The 21,190-nt window shown below is 39.0% G+C and overlaps 1 protein-coding gene across 2 annotated transcripts in view; it reads left to right on the forward strand.

Moving 5' to 3' along the window:
- The window catches only part of LOC110986081 (F-actin-uncapping protein LRRC16A-like), a 61,230-nt gene extending 41,487 nt beyond the window's left edge, over positions 1–19,743 (forward strand). Inside the window, exons 22-33 of one of the 2 annotated variants that reach the window (XM_022247696.2) lie at positions 644–816; positions 1,731–1,818; positions 2,642–2,791; positions 5,282–5,380; positions 9,372–9,435; positions 9,784–10,198; positions 10,868–10,990; positions 11,949–12,094; positions 12,468–12,970; positions 13,617–14,367; positions 14,535–14,675; positions 15,436–19,743. In XM_022247696.2, coding sequence (XP_022103388.2) covers positions 644–816; positions 1,731–1,818; positions 2,642–2,791; positions 5,282–5,380; positions 9,372–9,435; positions 9,784–10,198; positions 10,868–10,990; positions 11,949–12,094; positions 12,468–12,970; positions 13,617–14,367; positions 14,535–14,675; positions 15,436–15,629 — 2,847 coding nt within the window. In that variant the 3' untranslated portion in view covers positions 15,630–19,743. The remainder of the gene's footprint in view (positions 1–643; positions 817–1,730; positions 1,819–2,641; positions 2,792–5,281; positions 5,381–9,371; positions 9,436–9,783; positions 10,199–10,867; positions 10,991–11,948; positions 12,095–12,467; positions 12,971–13,616; positions 14,368–14,534; positions 14,676–15,435) is intronic. The other variant, XM_022247697.2, reaches the window with a different exon arrangement.
- Positions 19,744–21,190: the final 1,447 nt, after the last annotated feature.

The following is a 21,190-nucleotide window of genomic DNA, read 5'->3' on the forward strand; positions in this document are numbered from 1 at the left end:
GAGATAAAAACTTGAATATTAAACTTAAAATGATCTTTCCTTATAAGGGGAAAATGTGTCTACAGTTGTATGATTGCAACCCTGAATGAGTGCAGAGGATATTTGTCACCTGTTTGTTTATTGGTTTGCATTGGATGGAGCAAACTGTGTGCTTTGTTTTGATGTTTCACTTTGTGAAAGATCTCCATTCAGGTGGGCATTTTGTGGGTAAGAGTGAATGTAAACAGTTCCTATTTGTTTCCATTGTACAAAATTAATTTGTGGGCATGCAACTGACAAGTATAGCAGTTTTGGAGACTCATTTTTTGACATGGCATCATATTTGATTCACTTTATCCACGCCCATTTTTACATGCCATTAAATAATTGATTCTGATAATTTCAATCAGGGACCTGAGCCCTGATTGGATGATATGCAGATTTTGACTCAATGTGCTGTTGTACAGATTATCTGAACCTTCTGAACTGAATATTCTTGAATCCCCGAAAAACCCCCATTTGTCTGGAAACCAATGGTGCATTAGTTGTACATAAACTTATACAGGTATAAATTCCAAGGACGTAGCGCTAGAATGTGGAAGGATGTTGGAGGGTTGGAATCGCCATAAGGAAATCACTGACTCGTTCACATACTTCTGTACAGGCAAGTGCAACTGGCATGATAGATACAGCCAACGAGCAGTGCAGTAACGTCATGCTGAACAGCACCCTCAAGGAGAGCTTGGAAACCATGTGTCAGGAGCAGACCAAAATGCCGCCCCGATTCCTGCAAGATGTCGTAGAGCAAGTTGGGGCAGCCGTCTCCAACAGAATGGGGTAATTTCGGTCTCTTTGCTATGCCTGAATGCTGTCTGGGCTGTATTCCGGTCTAATGTTTGTGACCGTTTTGAGCATCTCCATTAGCAAATTGTGTTCATTGGTATTGATAGTGTTTGCAGAAATGGGATACCCTGAAGGGGGGGGTGTTATTTACCGTAACACTGAAGATTTAGAGTACTCCAAACAATGTGTGAAATGGTGCGTGTTGCACAGTTTCTGTACATTTGGAGGTAAAAATAATGCGTTTCCATTGTGAAGTGTGTATTTCCAAAGCACGGTGAGTGGGTCTGACATTCACACTGTGAGTGAACAAAAGGAACTTTGACACACGTCATTCCGGAACATCAATAGGCATGTGTAATGTTGGCCCAACCAGGGCAGCCTTATGCAGACTCGCACTCACAGCACTTTTGAGTCAGTACTTTGTTCACAAATAATATATCTAATCTGCGCATTGATTTGATACACTCTCATGTCATATTGTCATTACCTGACAAGTCCTGTTTTACTGTCATCTTATATTTCACAGTTTATGGCTTGTCACATCTTACTGTGACTAATCCATACGAGAAAACAGGTTTTCAGCCAATGTTACCTATATGTCTTAGCCTCTTTCAGTTTGGGGTTGTAACTGTACTGATCTACTTTTGTACGGATAAGGCCATCTAGCTATAGAGTGCGGAAGTGAATACCTCACGCACACAGTTGTGTGTATAAAAAACGTTAGTGTGAGAACCAGCACGTGAACCAACAAGCACATGTACTCCATTATGTTACACCACACCTCCTGCTTCAAAATGGCATCACACTTTGGTACTGTATAGCTTTGGCTATGGTTGTTTCATTCATGCATCCTGGCCCATCACCACCAGCCAATCGTTCTAATTGCACTGTTACTTTGCGATGCACAGAGAGGCCCATTTGGCAATGGCTAGCCACATCTCAGACACCCTCATTGATGAAATTATGGAGCAACTCACCGGGAGCTATCAGAAGTTGGTAGGTGTAGCCTTGTGTCGTGCACAGACCAGTATCTGCACTCACCAACTTGTAATCAAGAGTTTACTGAGCACTTTGAAGCTGTACATGTATCAGGTGATAGAAGGTTGTTTTTGAGCATGTCAATGCCTTTGGTGCCGCCTCCAATTTCTCTGAAGGCCCTGCAAAAATGCACTTTAAGAGAGGAATTTGCAATGAAAAACTCCTTGACTTTTTGCTCAGCACTGCTACTTCAAAAGCTAAACCTTTCTCATCAGTGGTCCACGTCAAATCTACTCATAAGAGGTTTAATTGGGCTGTTTGTAAAAACCATTGCCACTCTGTGATTCACATTTCCATATTGCCAACAAATCTAAAAAAAGGTTCAATTTTGAGTACAGCCAAATTATCTTCCTCGCTGGTTGCTGGGCCATACTGTATGTAAAATGACACTGTACAATTGACCACCTCACATAAAGTATAACATTGCTCGCCACTTGAAGTTCTTTTAACACATAGGATTATTGGTTCTCTTCCTAAGAAGTATACATGCATTTTCGTCAGGAGTCAAGTAGATTGCTGTTTCTCTAGTTTACCAATGTTCTGGCCAACTTCAGCAGCAAGGTTTTACTAGATTTGAACATGAATTTGCTAGTTTTGAAAGTTAAAGGGGGACTGTAGAGCAACAGTCTTTAGCTAGGGTTACTCTGCACGCATTAGGTGTCAAAACCAACCGAAAAGGAGGTTCAAAACAGGAAAGGAATTATGCTGAGAAATCAGTCTGTTTGTAGTGGTCATCTTCCTTTGAGACCTGGTTTTTGTTTTGCTGTTGGTGTGTTTGCAGTCAGATCAGCTGCTTGATTATCGGGAGAGAAAAGGATCTGTTCTATTCAACGGCATGGGAATGGAGATGAATGACAAGGATGCTGGAAATGAGAAGGATGAATATGCCAAGAAGGAGGATGGAGATGTAGCTGGAGAAGAGGAAGCCAAGGTAACATTGAATCACAGAGTCTTAATTGATTACTGGGAGATTCCTGGGATTGGCTTTGCTGTGTATCAAAATTGGCCTGTTTATTATCAGACAATTCAGCACTGGGCAGTGGTATTATCGATGAAAAATTTGGAGGCTATCAAAGAATCGACAGCATACACCTGTAAGTCCCTGTCATTTATATATCAGAACTTGTTGCTTCTGAGGAGCGTTTCCATTCATTTTCAGTTACTCTTTCAGAAGTCGAGATGCCAACAGATAACAAAAGATAAATCAAATTTTGAGTCAAGATAAAACTGGCACATGTGACCTTCCCATATTTATCAGAATGAAATGCTATCGTTAAGAAGCAACTTGTTTAAAATCAATGCGCAGGAAACAGCACACATCAGCCACACTTAACGCTTGGCCTCTGTTTGGTTGCCTAAAGTTTGCACAGCAAACTATGCTTATTTGGAGAGTGTGGAGATCACCGTGTTGGTGTTTTTGTGGGTTTTTCTTTTGTTTTACTTTCATCTTGCACGATTCACACAGACTCTTGTCTGCCTCACTTCACGTTGCTTTACAAAAGGCGTAAATCTCATAGACATTCCTTCCACTCTAGTCTGTTGGACCTAACAATGATGTGGCCCCTGAAGTTGTCACGAGCAAGCAAGACATTGACATGGAGGGAAAAGATCCATTGTGTCGTATTGCCTGCTGTTTGGTTAGTAGCAGGGCTATATGATGGCATGACAGGCCGCAGGCAATTTCAAGACATTTTTCACAACAACATAATGCCATTTATGCGACATTTGTTGCATATATTGTGCAACAAAGTAAGAGCGATTTGACAAAATTTACACTGCACAAGTCTGCAACTTGCGCAAAAAAGTTATTATGTAACTTTGGCAATCATTTTAGGTGGCATAAATTGTGCTGAAGAAAGCAAAAAGGAATGATTTCACTAACTTGTTACATGGGATAAAGGCTTATCAGTGCTGAATTTAACAAGGCAAGAAATGTTAAATGTTGTTTCAGAGAGTAATGAAAAGCTTACTTTGGTGTGAGAGAACTTAGAGATTTTCTGTCTGGTTCTAAGAAGAAAAGACAAAAATGGTAATTCAATGACCGTTGGATAACTGCTGTAATATTGGAAAGGAAAAGATGTAAAAAATGGAAAAGGCATTATTGTCCTCGTCCAAGAAATTTAATGTGATTAAAATGCCGGGGAGCTTTTTGTGAAATCAAATGAAAATATATTGCGCAGCTACGGCACAAATTTGTGGTGGAAGGCTTACGCATGGCTCACAATGATGGCGTGTTTCGTGAAATTGGTTGCTGGTCCCACGAGCACTGATGAAGGAGAAGAGTTCTGGGAAAGAATGAAAGATGAGGACCAGTCAAATTGAAAGCAGCTCCGTTTGTAAATCCATTTGCAGTGGATTTGAATGATGTGTTTTCAGAGTGTCACTTGAATATCATACCCCAATCATCCGCAATCCAACCAATGATGTTTGCACAATGTGTCTGTGCCTCATGAGATATCAGCTGAGCTCATCTGGAACACTGAGTATTCATCTATGGCAAGAGTACTCGACTACACACTCTGTGTCAGTAGTACTCATGTACTGCTGTATCCTTTAGCGTGTGGGCAGACAGCTGGGACTGTCCTTTACCTTTTTGGACGTGACGGTTTGGTGCATTAATCGGGGCTTGATGAGCTAACATCCATTTGCATGATATTCCTGGCTCCCGTTTTTGCTACATTTTTCGATCCGGACTTCATACTCATTGCAGAAAAAGAGAGCATTCCTTGAATTATGCGTCCTGTAGAAACAGTTGCTCATTCATTGCTTATTTTGTGCAACAATGCTTGAAGGGTCAAATACGTGTATCTGGATTTTTTTTTTGACGGATGGGGGATGCCTCAAAGTGGGTAGTCCCATTGATGGTAAATTTTTTGAAAAAAGAAAGAAATTATTTGGATATTTATACTGTGTTACCAATCACTTTAAAATCAATTGCCTTGTTGCATTAAAATGAAAACTTAAGTGTGGAAGCCATTTTTTATGGATAAATTTGGCGTTACTAATGCCAAATATAAGATGCAGTTTTATATTTCTCATCAGACTATGGGTAGTGTGATTGATGAAAGTTGAACAATCTTATGCCGCTAATAAAGGAAACATATCAACAGTATTTTGTTACATTATTTATTGCATTAAAGTGTTTCTAAGAAGCAATTAATGAAAAATACTCATTTGAAAGTAATTTTACTTTTGGTGAAATAAAAGTGTGCAGAAATTTCATTTTGGACTAACAGTGTTGCTGAAGGAAAACAATGCGTTGGACTTGTGTCCATTGCGTCCACTTTTATTGAATGTAAATTAGCTGACTCCGCTGATTGCATGAAAATTGTTTTCTACAATGGTAAACTATGCGCATATTGTACTTCTGAAACTCCCTGACTGATGAGCAGACACTTAACACCCACCCCAATCCCAACAGAGTCCGGAGGCTGTGTTGCCAGCAGGCCAACTGGCCAGCCAGAGAATGTCACGCTACCAGAAACGTGAGATGGGCCGCAGTGAGTCCGTCCGGTTCAAGGCAGGTGTTAGCTCTGTGGACCAGGGCTGATTGTCACTCCAGTGTAACACTTGCTTCACTTTTTTGTTCGTGTTGACTTGCGAATGCCTATGCACAAAGCCTGCTCATTAACAGTGCACATCCCAGCATGCAGAGAGCTCAGTTTACTAACGTGTCTTTCAGAAGTAATTTCGTTTATTTTTCTTTTGTTCAACAAAACAAGAATTTTGTTTGCTGTAGCAATTTAAGACCTTAAGTCATGAGGCTTCATTGTCATCAACATGCTCCAGTTGATCATAATGGTCTTATTTTAGTTTGCCGAGCAATTAAGAGCAGTTTTTTTTCCCTGGAATATGTTTTCTGCACAATAAAACTTTCAGTACTCATAACTTTGTTCCCTCTCCAAATTTTTCTGTGTAGTGATTAGACTTAGGTGTAAACTGGTGGATTTGACAACCAATACTTACTCTGTATCATCCTCACAGACAACTAAAGGTTAATTGATTAACATTAAAGTTGAAAGAACGTAACCACATCTTGCAGCCCATACAGTGAGTGAGATAGGAGACAAGCCATGATTGCTTGCTGTATTTCTTTCAGGCTGTTTTCCTATTATTTAAAAATATAGATATGACTGGGTCTGTGAAGTCGCTCAAAAAAGGCAACTACAGGGGTGAAAGGTTTTAGCATATGTGTTTTTTGGCAACTTACCAATGGTATTTCCTCATAGTTCCCTTTTATAATTTGGACCCAAACAGTGTACCACCGTGTTCATTCTGTACCACTGAAAAAGATGACTTGGTTACTTCACAGCAGTCAGTGTTTCAGCCATGTAACCTTCCACCTTCATGTATATATCTTGAGCTTTTGCAGGTGACCTGTGTATGGAAACAGTAGACGACCTCACAAGTAAAATCCATCATTATCCTGTAAAGGAAGAAAATACAGGAGTAAAAAGCATTGTACATCCACCAAAGATAAATCTGCCTGGACCGAACTAAATGACAACCTTTTTGTCTTTTAAACTACCAAAATTTGGGACCTCTGCATTATAAAAATGATAATTACAAGTACTTACAACTGTGGCAAAGGTCAGACGCTAGACTGAGGTGCTGATTGTTGCTATTGTCATGTCATTCCTGGTCATCAGCATATCTACAAGCCATCTTTGCTCCTTGGGGCCTTGATGCGAAAACATAACCAACTCTGCCCTCAAAGTTACTAACTTTTACTCTTGGTTGGAAAGTGGCAAACAGGGGTTGAGTGACTTGGCTAAGGTCACAGCATATATCCAAATCCTGCTGGATTTGAACCTTTGACCCTATGATCCGGGTATTACTAACCATAACCACTTTTTTTAGTCAGTCTGCTCACATCTCGGTATTAGTGTTCAGGTTCTCTTCCCACTATTAACCGTTTACGTAAACAAAACTCTGAAATTAAATGTTAATATCAAAGGTGCAGAAATGAAAGAGGTTGATCTTTAAAATGTTCTCCTTCTTTTAATTTTAGTCAATTACATTGATATTTCTGTCTTCCAGATTTGTCTTTCAAAACAGATCACAAACTACGCAGCAAGAAAAGTTCACAAAGTGGACATCAGCAACATGAACTTTCAGTTAATATATGTACCAAGTCCAACTTTAATAGCCAACTGCAGAGAAATCTCAACTACCTGATTAAATTTTCCCAAGCAGATGACGGTCTTGACAGCAAAATGCGTGATTCTTGGCTATGAATTCTGTTCTTAGCTGAGTCAATTTCAAATACTTTGCAAAGCATTAATTACAGACATGTTTCATGATGCTCATGTCGTCCGCTCTAAATTCCTTACAAGTATCCTACATTGTACACAGTAGATCTTTGCTTCATCTTCAAACTTGATTAAGTTTCCTTTAGAGTGTTATTACACATTGTATTAAGCATGTGCCATTTTTGTTTTCTTCAAACTGACCTTTTAAAAAGATTTTTGTTTTTCGTTTTGAAGATTTTTGGGTCATGGTAGGATTGTCTTAATTCACATACGTGTTTGAGTTGATAGCCCAGGTGTGGTTTCGTTTATTTTTGTTTTTCAATTAATGTGCCAATTTCGCATGATCGATGTTGCATGGAACACTGAATGAATGTTACTCCATGACCATTTATCTTTGCAATCAACAATCACTAGGTTTGTGAATAGAATGAATGAAGGGAATAGTTACAAAATATCTTGGAGTCACTTGTGGAACTTTTTGGGGATTTAATTTTTAAGGAGAGGTGTGGCTTTGTCTTTTCTCTGATTAACCAATGGACGGCAGTGGTCTAAAGATTCTTTAAATAAATTGAAAAACTAAATACTGGAGTCAGTGCTATCAAGTTTTCCAGTCTTCATGCTACAGTGTTCAGGTTGAAGAAACCAGCATGATTGATAGCCATTGGTTACATTGATCAGTTTTTATGTTGCCTTTGGTTCTCAATTCAATGCACCTTGAACTCACACTAACAACGTACACACTCAAGAAGCTTTCTTGAAGTGATTTCAAGGAAAAATGCAGGCCTCTCTTTAATGATCTATTGTGTGCCGAGATGCAAATTCTGTGAAATTCTGACTTTTTTTCACGGCTCTGAAAACGATAAGAAACTATGTAACTGTCCAGTGTCTGACAAGCGAGTACTTGTGCTGTTGAATCAAGAATTTTGGCTAAGTCTGAAGAACTTTTTATGCAACAAATCGTGTTTGTATCTTCAGCCAAACTCTGCATCATTTTTCACTGTTTCCCTGGTAGTTATTCTCTTCGTTTCCTGAAAGCTTTCCTTATATGTCACTAATTTTGGACCCAAAGACTGAGTCTGTTCATATCAGCTTGCCAGCTTATCATGGTGTGTACAATTTTATGTCGGTGTGCATATAGCAGTCTGATTGCTACTGTATTGTCTGGTCACATTATTTCCTGCGTGTCTTCTACTTCAAACTGCTTTTTCTTCATATCTCCTTTTGAAGTCTGACCGGACAGTGTAAGGGTGTGTATGAATACTGTCCGAGTAGTTTGTAGGTGTAGGTACCCATTCAGTATGACTCTAATTAGAAGAGGAAGTTCTAGCTGACATGACTGTAAATTTGAGAAGATGGACGTAACTGTCAAAAAGTCTCTTATTGGCCATCTGGCTGTCGCATAAGCAGCTGGATCTGCTGTTCAGATATGCACCCAACCTGTGGAACCAAGAATGAGTTTTTAGGGCCTTTCTTAGCAATATACATGTAAGTACAAGAACTGGTTTGCTCTAGACAACTAAACAGAAACATCTTTAGTAGCAGAGGTGTCTGGCAACATCACATAAAAGTTTAAGTAGGGTTTGTATTCTTTCGTCTTGGGGCCATTTTTACTGTGCATGCATCATGTACATTGTAGTGTCCCAGTGTTGTTGAAGCAGGAAAACAATGCAAGACTGAGTCATTGTAGTCATGGATTGTGGAGGATTCAGGAGTGCCTGCTTTCTTAGGATGTTTCTTTGAGGATTGGAGTTAACTCCAGCAAGGTCCCCGGACAGCTCCTGTACCTTATTTGTACTGGTACCAGTGTCGCACTTGCTGTGGTAAAAGAAAAAGAGAAATAGGAGAATTAGAATTGTTTCTCTGAATGGAGATACACAGAGATTTGTTTGTGAGACACTAGTCTGGCGCTGCCCTAGCACCAATTCTCATTGGTGTATTTACACATGCTGCATGTTAAAACCATTTCCACACTTAACACAACCAGAATAGCAGTGCCGACTGTTCGTAGGATACATTCATAGTGTTACTTTTATTGAACCCCTAGCCCGTACTGGTATTGCATTTATCTTGAAGGAATTAGGCACATCTGGTTTCATTGATAACTAACAGACTTCTATAGTCTCTTTTTCTCTCCTTTTCTCCATTTTTTGGGGTAATATCTGTGCTTTTTGAGCAATCGTTAAATTTGACAGTGTGTAGCGCCTGACCATTTTTTTTTATTTCAAACACGTTACATTTATGCATCTGCTTTTTGTTTAGGACACAGAGGCTGGCCAACAGAGGAGAATAGGCAAAGTGCGCCCTCGATCTGTTATTATGAAAGGTAAAACACTGACCAGTCATTGCCGTAGAGTTTTACTTGTAATTTTAACATTCATCTAGGTGGCGTTTTTACCACATATTTAACATTTGATCAAAATGGCATTGTTAAAAATTGCTTTGAGTTGCATAAGAAATACTTCAGTATTTATTGCCAAGCAGAACTTGTCCGAGGTATTTGCAGTTCGCCGTGTTTGTCTCCCACTTGGCTGGCATAAATCGTTCCAAATACAAGAGCAATTTTCCTGCTGTTATTGTGAAGCCAGACTGTGGTTTCTTATTGTTATTTTCTATACATGGGGAGGTTTGTATATTTGAGTGTAAGTTCTTTACTTTGGGTTTCTGGGTGTAGATTTTGAACTTACTGTGGTGGAGATGGATGACACGGATTCCGGGGACAAGCTTGAGAATGACCAGACAGACTCTTTGGCTGTCTCGAAGCCTCCTTTGAGTCCCACCAAGCCCAAGTCCCCGGTCCCCAAGGTGGACAAGAAGACAGCCAAGAAAGCCGCTGCAGACACCAAAGCCCTGGACGAGGCCATCCAGGCAACAGAGACTCTGAGTGATGTCAGGAAGAACCGTGTCAAGCCGCCCCGGCAACGGCCCACCCGGCCATCCAATCAGCCGCAGAAGAGCACACCTAGTCTTGACGGGCCCAGCACTGCCCCTGCGGTGGACACAGGAATCAGTGATTTCTTTGCAGCAGAACTCAATGTTGTCAAGCCATCCAAACCACAAAGCCAAGTCAGCTCAGTTGGTCCAGTTCAGTAAGTTCGAAGGAATTTCTTCTTCTATGTATACCTGAGACATTTTCTCACAACTTGTACCTCTGTTAAACTAAAACTTGTATTTCCTCACCGGAACTACTGGTAAGATTCTGTGTGCCAGTTCTTTTCATAGCAGTACAATCAAAATGGACTTACGCTTTAATTGCCAATTTCATGTCAGTTTATTAATAATACAAACACTATGCCACACTATCAAATGTCAATCTGAATACATGCCACAGTGAATCCAGGGCACTTTGTGTCTGCTTTTTGTACTCATTTTTTCGAACCAACTTGTTTGCATCTTAGCATTGCTTTACTTTTAATACGTAACCTGAATTGACAGAAATCTGAGGAAGCTTTTATGCAGCTGAGACTCAGACATTCAAAATCTGTGCACCTGATTCGAAATATCCATCACTCTGTAAACTTGTAGAATTTTGTCATATTTTCCATTTGAAAAATCGAGGCGTGCTAGCATAAACATGTACATGTATCAAAATCTGGTTAGAAAAATAGAAAGTTTAGCTTTTTTACAGAAATCTGGCCCTATCATTCACAGTTTGAATCACATTCTACTTAACTTAGCAATTCAATTTTTGCGAGTAGAAATCAATGTAGTAAAAATTTAGAATAGATCTTTTTCTCTTTCTGTTACCATGGTTACAGAAACAGCACTGAATCAACAGAACTCAAGCCCAAGAAGAAGAGGCTCTTCCAAAAGAAAGACAAAAAGGATGAGGAAAAATCTAAGAAAGAGGAAAAGAAAGAGGAGTCAGGAAAGGGGAAGAAGTGAGAGAAAATACTATTTCTAGGAAACTTGTGACTTTTAATAGCAGTGTTAACTTATTTCCCTGTAGGAGTTGCTCCATCACACATTTCCAAATTTGTTTCTTCAGAGAATCCCTTTGGAATGGTTCATGTTACCTAATGCGACCTCAGGTGGGGAACATTCTCATTTACGTTAGTACACTTTTGCAATAATGCTTCATGGGTATTGCTGAGGCGTACCAGCCTGTTGCTGCCTTACCAGAATGGTTCCAGTGTTGTAACCATGTTAAATTTCTGCTAGTCAAGTCACAAGTCCTTTTTTATTGATGAAGTCACCTGTGATGTTTTTCAAAACAGGTCTGATCCATCCGCCCAATTGTTTCCATCATAATGCCCTGATATTTCTAATGATAAAGCACCAGTCTAGTGAAAAGAGACAGGTTTGCTTTGACACATAGAAAGTTGGAGATAACTTTGTTTTTTTCTTGTGTTCATTTCAACAAAAGTTTGTTACATCAAATTTGTCCAAGTTAAGTCACAAGCAATTTTCATTCCAAGCCAAGTCTCTAGTCAAACAATTTGCTACGGTGGGTTGACTCCAGGTGGGGTCACCAGTTCAATTCAACCACACAGGCAGAACCTACAACAGGAATTTCTAAAGCTTGCCCTTTATGCAAAAGCCATTTAGTTGTAACAATGTCACATTCAGGCATGGCCTTGCACACAGTGGGAAGGTGTATATAACTTGTGTGTTATCTAAAGGAAGAAACAACTTGGAAAAACATTTGCAGGCTGAAGTCGTAGCCTGCTGTGTTTCTTACAGAAATTTCCTCATTAATTTGCCCGTTATGGCCTCTTGGCAGGACCTATCTACATTCTACCTCTGCCCAAGCAGCTGTTTCCAATGACTCTCGCAGTCCTCTGTTAGTACCGCATTCGGGCAAAAATCAATTTTATTGCCATAAACTTACCACTGCAGGTTTGGTTTCAAGGGGATCTTCAAGAGGAAGCATTCCTTGCCAAATTCTGAGGAACAGGAACAGGTAACGGAGCCAGACACTAGACAGGGTAGCCATCCACGTCCGACCAATGAGGTATCGGCAGAGCCCACTGTTACTAAAGAAGGTAAGTCAGTTCTGATGATTATGTGATTTGTGCAGTAGTCATCAATTACAAGTTGCTGGTTGAATGTAGTGTATTTCTGACCAGAAGTAGGCATACTTAGCTTTGAATGGGGGAGTGCTGCTATAGGTTGCAGGTCTGTGTGTTGAGTAATCCTTTGTAGTTGGAGTGCTTTCCATTTGTGTGAACTTGGTGCTATCATCTAAATTTTGTTTTTTGTGCATTTACTTGCCAAAGATCTCTGAGATTACTTGTAATTTGCAATTTGCAAAGTGTCAGTGTATTTTAGTGATTCAGTATGTAATGCTCTTATTAATTTTGAACTTTAAACCTTGTGCTGAATTGTATTACTTGGTCTTTTCATGTCTATTTGTAGAAAGCAAGAAACCTGATAAAGAGCCATCACCAAAGGTGGTTGAGAAGAAGCCACTATGCTTGCCAACCAACAAGCGATCCCTAAAGAGTGCCACCAGCCCTTCCAAGGAACCACAGCCAGGGGCTGAAACCAAAGCCCCTGAGCCAGAGGAGGAGGCCAAGATAAATGATACCAAGGAGGAAGCAGAGGCTATCCAAGGAGAGACTGCAAGTCAAAAGGAGGTGGAAGTAAGAGGAGAAGCAAGTGATCAGACCCAAGATACTGATCAGAAGCAAGAGGAGAAAGTGGAGGAGAAGGTGGAGGAGAAGGAGAAGGAAAGAGATAGTAGAGAGGAGGCTGGACCAGACGAAGTGAAGGAGAAAGAGAAGAACGAGGAAGAGAAGAAGCCTGTGCCTGAGGTCAGGAAGCCAGGCTTGGTAGGGGCTCAGATGCTGGGTGGCACTAACATGCTCTTGGAGATGAAACGTAAGCAGGAGAAGAAGGCTGCTGATCGAGCAAGCAGGGTGAGTAGACCTGGATTTGTCTTCACCGTTTTTAAACCCAGACTGTGACCTACGGCAATTTATTCATTTCCATTTCCAAATTAAGGAACGCTAGGGCTGCAGAAAGTGCCATCCATTTAAGCTGTGTGAATAGTTTGTAGGACTTACCCAGATTTGCTTTCAATTCTGTTAACTAGGCCAACCAAGGGTAGACTAAGTAATGACCTTAAATATGACGATGATCATGATGAGAAGGGCTGTAGACTTTCCTTCCCTTGTGTGACTTAAAACCTCATTTTTTTATGCGCAAAAAATACAGTTTACACTGAAGTTCACTTGTTTAATTAATTCTTAATTGTACAGTGCTGGTGGCAAAGCCTCTGTAGGTTTATTCATAAATTTGGCATCATAATTATTCATAATCACATGCTCCTCTCCATGAAAACATTTCTTATAGTTTCTAGACATTCGTTGAGACAAGTGTGAATGTAACTTATGCCCTACTATAACTGACATGTATCCATTTCCCTTTTTTTAATATTACCCCAAAAGAAACTTCATATTGATCCATTTGCTGATAGGAAAGCACACCGACCAGTATTTCTTCATTGATGTACTTTGAAAAGGATGCATTCCAATAATGTTCTCCATGTGAAATTCCCTGCAGGAGCTACTGGAGAGTCAGGTGCCCAAAATTGAGGACCAACCAAAAGAAAAAGCAGACACAAGTCCAGTTGCCGCCGATTCTTCTGAGAAGCCCGTTTCAAGCATCAAGCTGCCCCTCCCTAGGGTGACAACTTCGGGACCTACCTCCCCAACTGGTGGAATCAAATCCCCAACAACTCCTCCCAAGGTTTCTCCTGTGAAGCCGACCCTGACACCGAGGGTGAAGTCGCCAATTGAGAAGGCCCCTTTGAACCAGCTGCCTTTAGAGGCAAATGAGACCAAAGCTCCCCACCAGAACTCCAAAGAGAATGCTGTCAAAAGCACTGGAGAACGTCCATTGACAGAGGCATCTGTGAATGAGAAACCCAAGCTTGATAAGGAAAAACCAACAATAAAGAAACGACCCCTGTCTGGGAAAAGTGATGCCCCACCAGGGCCCACTGCTACCTCACCTCCGACCACGCCGGAAATGCCTTCGAAATCAGAGGCAAGCGTCAAACCTTCAGATATCTTGAAGAGGAACTCGACTGAGGTGAAAGCTAGGCTTCAGGAGCATCCAGCAAGTCCTGATTTGAAACCAGATGGAGTAGAAGCCTCAAAACCTCCCTCAAGACCTGGCTCTCTCAGTGAAGACAAACATTTGGATTCCAGTGCTGCAAAGCCTAGCACAGCATCAGTGTCACCAAGACCTAAGCCAAGACCAGCAAAGCGACCCGTTTCCATTGCTCCAGGTGTGGCAAAGAAACCTGAAAGTGAGTTCATTGCAAACTTTTTTAACTCCCAAGGCATATAAATCTCCTTCCCATTTTCAAACAACATTTTTGAACTATTCAACTCCTCTGAAACTTCAGAAAAAAAGCTTAAACCTACCGTTAATGTTGTTAGTATGGATTTTTCATCTTCCATTCTGTGATGTCAGATGCAGATCTAAGAAAGGCAAGTGCCCCTGCTGTAAGTGTGACTCTCTCCCCATCCAATCCAGACACCAAGCGTCTTGAGACTCCACCAGACAAGCCACCACTGAAGTCCCTCTCCTTAAACAAGGACAAACCCCCTCCAAGTAAGACCTGAACCTGACACAGTTTCTTCCTCTGATCAGAAGATTTCCTTTTTTTCCCTAAATGTCCTATGTATGCATTACAAAGAGAAAAATGCTGCCTCCAGACAGTAAAGTTCCCTTTACTTTGTATTTCCCGTGATGTAGTTGAATGCCAAGAAATAAACTTTTCTGAATGGTAGGTGTTCTGTCAGCCAGTGTACTTCATGTTTTTGGTTTAATATTTTGTCATGCTAGGGAAGTAAATGAAACAGGAAAAAAACTTTACATGTACACGTACAGTCCTTGAATTGCGTTTCAGTTGTCCATTGCCCATTGATGCATAGAAACTAAATAGAAAATGGAATGTGTCTGTTGATGATTGTGGAACTCATAATAAGAGTGGTTTGCAATATGCGGTATGCCAGAGGTTATTTGCCTGGAAGAGCCCTTTATTTCAACTCCACAGTCAGCTTTTTCCCCGTGTCATGTGTCATGTGTGGCAGTTAAACTGCTTGCTATTATTTGCATGTTGCATCACACAAGTGCAGTTTGGAGCCTTGTTGATACATTCCTTAATATTGATACACAAAAGATTCCGACTTGAATCGCATGTCCAAAAAATGTAACAACTAGGAGTTCTTGTGTGAAAGAAACACTGTCAACTGTTTTTTCCAATGTTCGAGTGTAGACAAACTGAAAAACATGTTAGATGACCAAATTAACCCAAACTGGAAATCACACTATGTTTGTGTTTACATGTGCATCTATTATTCCCCCTTAGCTGTTGCCAGCAAGCCACGGTCCAGGTCCTTAGATCCAGTCGTGTCAACAAAAGCTGCTCCCAAGCCCTCCGCTGAGGTCAAAGGTGACACCTTACCGGAGGTACCTGATCATGATGGGAGGCGTGACTCTGTACTGTCCCGGAGCAGTGATGAGGGAACAGTTGAAGAAGTAGATCACCACAGCGCCCTCTAAGACCCTTTCGGGTTGGGCTGATGTTTGGTATTAGAATATTGTCAATTTTTGAAGGGAAAGATCTCATTGCTTATGCACGGACTCTTTATGCGTACCTGTTACAATGTATGTACAATTCTTCTGAACATCACAGAACCAGTTACAGTGGATACTGATGTATGCATATATCTCATGTATTCAGAATTTTAACTGTTTTTTGTGACTGTAAGATGCTAAAGTGGCATTTTATTAGATAAGCTTCTCTGTTCTGTGTACATTATGAACCTACCCAACGGAACAACTTGGAGAAATTCAAGAAAGGCCATTTTGCATTTTGCCAAAAGGATTTACTTTTTGACACAATTCTTGTTGGAAGGTATTTATTTTTAAGATGTACATTAGTTCTACACTCCTTTCCCTACCTTTGAATAGTACAAATCGTATTATAGTAAATAGCATTTAATGAACTCATTGTGATAAAGGACTCATTTTTTTTCAAGTGCTTAGTTCTGAACAAAATTATTAATAATCAGAAGAGTTCTACATCTTGCCTTACGCACTGTGATAATCCATCAGATTTGTATGTCTTGATTATTTGGTATTTTGAAAATGACAATTTGTAAAAAATTCTTAGTATGGAAAATCAGAATTAAATAGGAATTCTGCTAAAACAGTTATTTTTAAAGCTGTCGGTGTGCATGCACATTTCTTTTTTGGGTCAAAGTATATTACCCCCTAGGGTGTATGTAAAATCCTATTGAAATTGGAGGATTTGGGAATGTTAGGGTTAATATTCTATCATGGGTAATTTTGTAATAAAAATGAGAATTTAATTATAGCCTGAATCTTGCTTAGTTTATAAAGCTGGTGATATCTGGTGTTGGGGCAAATGGTAAGGACTACTTGAGGCTTTGTTTATAAAGAAGTTGCTGAAAGTCAATGAGTATGGAAATACTCCTTAGCATAAACACCTAAAAAGCAATAAAATACCCTTTGAAATAGTGAAACAAAAGTTGAACATAAGGTTAACTGAGACAAAAAAGCGCATTTTGAAGGTTTATATCAAAACAACTCCATTGCAGGTACCCTTTATCATAAAGGCCAAATTTGATGTCGCACAATGGATATTTCATTTGGACAGAAAACTCTTCCAGAGAATTCCAGAGAATATTATAGTTAAATTTAATCATTTCAGTGCTCTTACTGCATTGTTTGCATTGTGTTTTCAAGAAAACATGTTTATAAAAACATGCTTAGCCTTACCTTAGTTCTCCTTCCTGAGTTCCTAGCAGACAAATACTTGAGTTGGAGAGTAACTGACCTGTTTTGTGGAAATGGAATTGAATGGCTACTGGTGATATTGTTTAGTTTCTATGTCCAAATATACTTCAAACAATGCTAAAGTCTAGCATTCCTTTATTATCATTCCTCTACTTAATGATGCCAATTTATAGAGTTTTGTTTCACGGAAAGGAATATCTATGCATGCAGAAGTTATCCCTGACTCAGTAATATAAGAGCAGGTTTATTTTTGTAAATACCTAAAAATTTGTATGTCTAACCACCATTTCCTGTATTGAATAGTAATACATGTGGAGACTTTTTGGAAAACTATTTATGAGAAACGATATTAACTTTGATGACAGATACACGTTTATTGAAAATTCTATACTCTTGATAAGTGTCCAAATGGAATCGAATTGCAAAAAAGTTGAAAGATTCAAAGTCCTACTGATTTGTTTAATTTTAGAACTGTGGTATAAGACTTGATACATTGCTGTCTCCATTTCAGTAGGGTCAGTGGTTCTTTTGCATCAACAAAAATGATTTCACGATTTCAGTACTTATAATTTGAGAAATACGTTCCCGGTTAAGCTTGTGTACTTGTTACATAGGTTCGTGGAGAAATGTTTGTGATAGTGCTCCATTTCTCAGAGAAATCGTTGCTCCTTTTCATGGCCAGAAAGACAGGAGTTCGCACGTGCGTTTTGAACTGGCCCTACATGAAAAAGTATGGGGTCGTTAATTTGGAAATGGCAAAATATATATATTTTTTGGTTGCAGACTCATTGTATTGTAACTTTGTGACGGCAGTGAAGAGTTTTTTATGGGGGATTTAATCATTGTTTTCCCGGTGAACATGTGCATATTAATTTGATTAACGACAGTTCAATTTGGGTTAGGCATTGTAGATTGGAAATTACAGTGCTAAATTTTCTTTTGTCCACTTTGGAATGTTTCGTTTCATGTATGCTAGAATGTTAGGACGAAATGGAAATATAGTTTCATGGAGTATGTACAGGTACATGTTAAACCAGGAAATGTACAAACGTTTAAAGAGATGTAAAACTTGGAAAGTAGGGGAAAACTGTAGAAACATTTACTTTAGAATCAATTAAACAAAGCCAATTATTGGCCAGTTTTAATGAGGGGTAGGTGATGAGATTATAATATACAGCATTTGGCAGTTGCAATTGAATAGTGGGTTTTTTGCGCGTTTTGAATGTTTAAAAGTAGTTTGGCTATTTTCAGTGGGTTTGATTTCTACCTGTTTTAGCTCTGTTAGACCTGGGGAATATTCCACAGTCATTGTATGTGGCCTTGCTATCTAAACTTGGTTACAGTTTTTTATTCGATTTCTTATCCCTGTTTTTAATTCCAATTTGAACTCAAAAACCCTTCCACGTCACTGACATGAATTTCTGACGGCAGTTTGTGTTGAAATAAGGCCAGAAATTTGAGTCCTCAAATAAGCTTGTTCTTCCAGTGAGGCAGGGTGCTACTTTTATTTATTTTTTCCCCTCCCTGTACTTTTTTGTTACGAAAGTTTCGAGTTAGCAGATGAATTTATATGTATATTTTATTACAAGTTGGTAAATAACACCGGTAAGATGAAAAGGAAACAAATGGAAAATCTCTGTGTATGTTATACTAATGTTCCTGATACTTTTTAAGAAAACTATAACTTAAGAAAACGAAGAATGCAGCTTTTGTGCATGAAAATTTATTTAATTGTAGAGTAACATTGAGTAGTGAAAGTGGGGTATTGATGCATTCTGTATTCCTTGTGTGTAATTTCAATTACGTTTGTGTGTATTATGGTTTCATTTGCTTATTTTTTCTAAATAGAATTATAACACGTAATATGTACTTTTTTGATATAATTGTGCTTCAGTGAGTAGATAAATGTAAGACGTCCACTTCAGTTGCCTTTTTGTTTTCGTAAATTGCGTTTTAATAATATTTTGTAAAAATCCTTACCATCAGTAAGTAGGTAGAATGTAGAGGTGATATGTTGTTCTAAGGGAAAATCACAGGAATGCAGTTATTTCGTAAAATCTTGAAAATGAAGAAAAAGATAACAAAAAATGAAATACTCAGAAACATAAGTATGGAAAGTAATATGACGAAAAATGTGTAGTATAAATGCCTTTTTGGAGAAACATAACACGAATATATTAAAGGTGGATGATACAAAAAAGGAAGAATCGGATTTTTTTCACACGAGTTAAATAGTAATGAACTGAAGCTGTAACACCTGATGACATTTCAAGAAAAATGCCTGCACGCATTAACGACTGATATTGAAAATTGAAGACGAAATTAATATATTTATATTTTTTGTACAGACTTAAAACTAAAGAATATATTGCAACTTCCATTCAGTTCCCATAAGTGTCCCATTTTAGTCCTGTAAATTTTGTGCGTGTTAGGCAGAGGTAAATTCATTTTGATATTTGAATGTTTTGGGTTTATGCAGTGCTTCACTGTTAATGCAGAACCGCAAGCTTTGGGCTATCGTCGGAACTGTTCCACAGAAAGACGCATAAAAAAATCCTCTCTAGCTTCTGAATATGCAACCAATTTGTATTTCTTGCAGTTACTCGTGCACGGTATGAGAAGCGTGCGTAGCTTGATAAATAGCTCGCTACTCTGGATTTGCCATGATAAGTTTACTGTGTAATTAAATACCGACACAACTGTATTTGTGTTGTATGAATTTTGTTTGTGTTGTATATGTATTAGTTTTGTACGCAGGGAATGGAATTTAAAAGTGAATTAAAGCATTTCTTTCTGTTAAGTTGTACGTAGAAACCATTTTGTATTTCAATCAATAAAAATATTTCAGTTACAATGGTGTTTATTTCAGTGCTTTTTCATTTAGTAAAGAATGGAGAAAACAATCTTCAGTGTAGTTATCATTGAGGGAACCTAACAACTAACGTGCCATACTTCCGATGTCCCCACTCTATTACACTTTTACTCGCCTGTTAGAAAAACTGTAAGTAAAAAAAAAATTGTCATAAATCTTTGTTTACTGAAGCGATACGAAAAGGGAAAAATATATCAAAATGTAAAACAAAAATTGAAACTCAACTCAACCCTAGTAAAACAAGATAATCCTCAGGGAAACATAAGTATGTTACCTGCGGTAGCAAAGTTCATGATGCGCACGTACAATATCAACTGTTATTTTCTTGCAAAAGTTTTTGCCTTCCTGCCGTTTGTGGCAAATAATATCCGCTAAGAGCGTACTTCCATTGGAAATCCAGAGACGTCAGGTTGTCATCTTGCATTGATAAAATCAGCCATCGCTATTTAATGACAATGGCAAAATGGGCTGTCAGCCCAGTTGGCAAAAAAGCAACATCCGTTTACATTGATATGAGTCACCCTTTGTGACTTCATTGGTAAGCAAATATAAAGAACAAAACAAAATATACATAGCATTAAACAATATGTAGAAGGAAAAAACAGGACGAAACATTTATTAAAAGGACGAAATAAAAATATATAGGATGATACAAAAGAAAATGGATAAGCAGTACATTACTGGCTTGTGGTGTAGGTTAATTCCAACGTTTCGAGTTGGCAAAACCACTCTTCGTCAGGAATCTGAGAATAAACTAAACCCAACTTTGAAAAATGAATAATATTTATCATGTTTGTAAGAACGTAGAACAAAGTCCACGTGTGTGGTGTAAAGACTTAACTTGTATGGGGCGTGTGGGTGTATTTTGTGTGAAAGTGGCTGGTAGTGATTTACACAGCGCGAGACGAGTGCTGGAAGATGAGACAGTGACAAGGGTGAAAGAGAAGGTGACGACGAGTAAACTCAAAAACTCAAAGACAGCCCGATTGTCTGGTGAGGAGCTGGTTCTATTGTGTTGTGCATATGCATCTCATGTGCTTCTGAGTGTTTGCCAAGTTGAGTGGAGTTGGGAATTCAGTCTGCAGCGAAAATTTCTGTGAGAAATGTTGCGGTCTGAAAGGTTGAAGTGCTTGGTGGTGACGTGATCTTTCTTATTCTGTATTTGTTTTTATAGCATTAGACCCGTTACCACTGAAGCGAGTTTTTAAAGATGTGCATGTTTCCTGGATATACTGCATGTTGCACTATGTACCTGTGAGGCAGAAGATAATGTTTTTTTGGAAGTGCATGACTGGTGGCCTTTGATTTAGGAGGTTCTGCCTGTGAGGTGTGGCAAACCGTTGTGGCATTGTGGGCGTGTTCACTCGCGACATAATTTTGTTGAACATATGAAGAATCCGGCAGTTCTTGTATTTCTTGAAGTGATGAG

This window comes from Acanthaster planci, linkage group LG06 (assembly GCF_054643075.1).
Source record: "Acanthaster planci isolate LZ-2023a linkage group LG06, COTS_SCS, whole genome shotgun sequence".
NCBI classification, from domain to species: domain Eukaryota; kingdom Metazoa; phylum Echinodermata; class Asteroidea; order Valvatida; family Acanthasteridae; genus Acanthaster; species Acanthaster planci.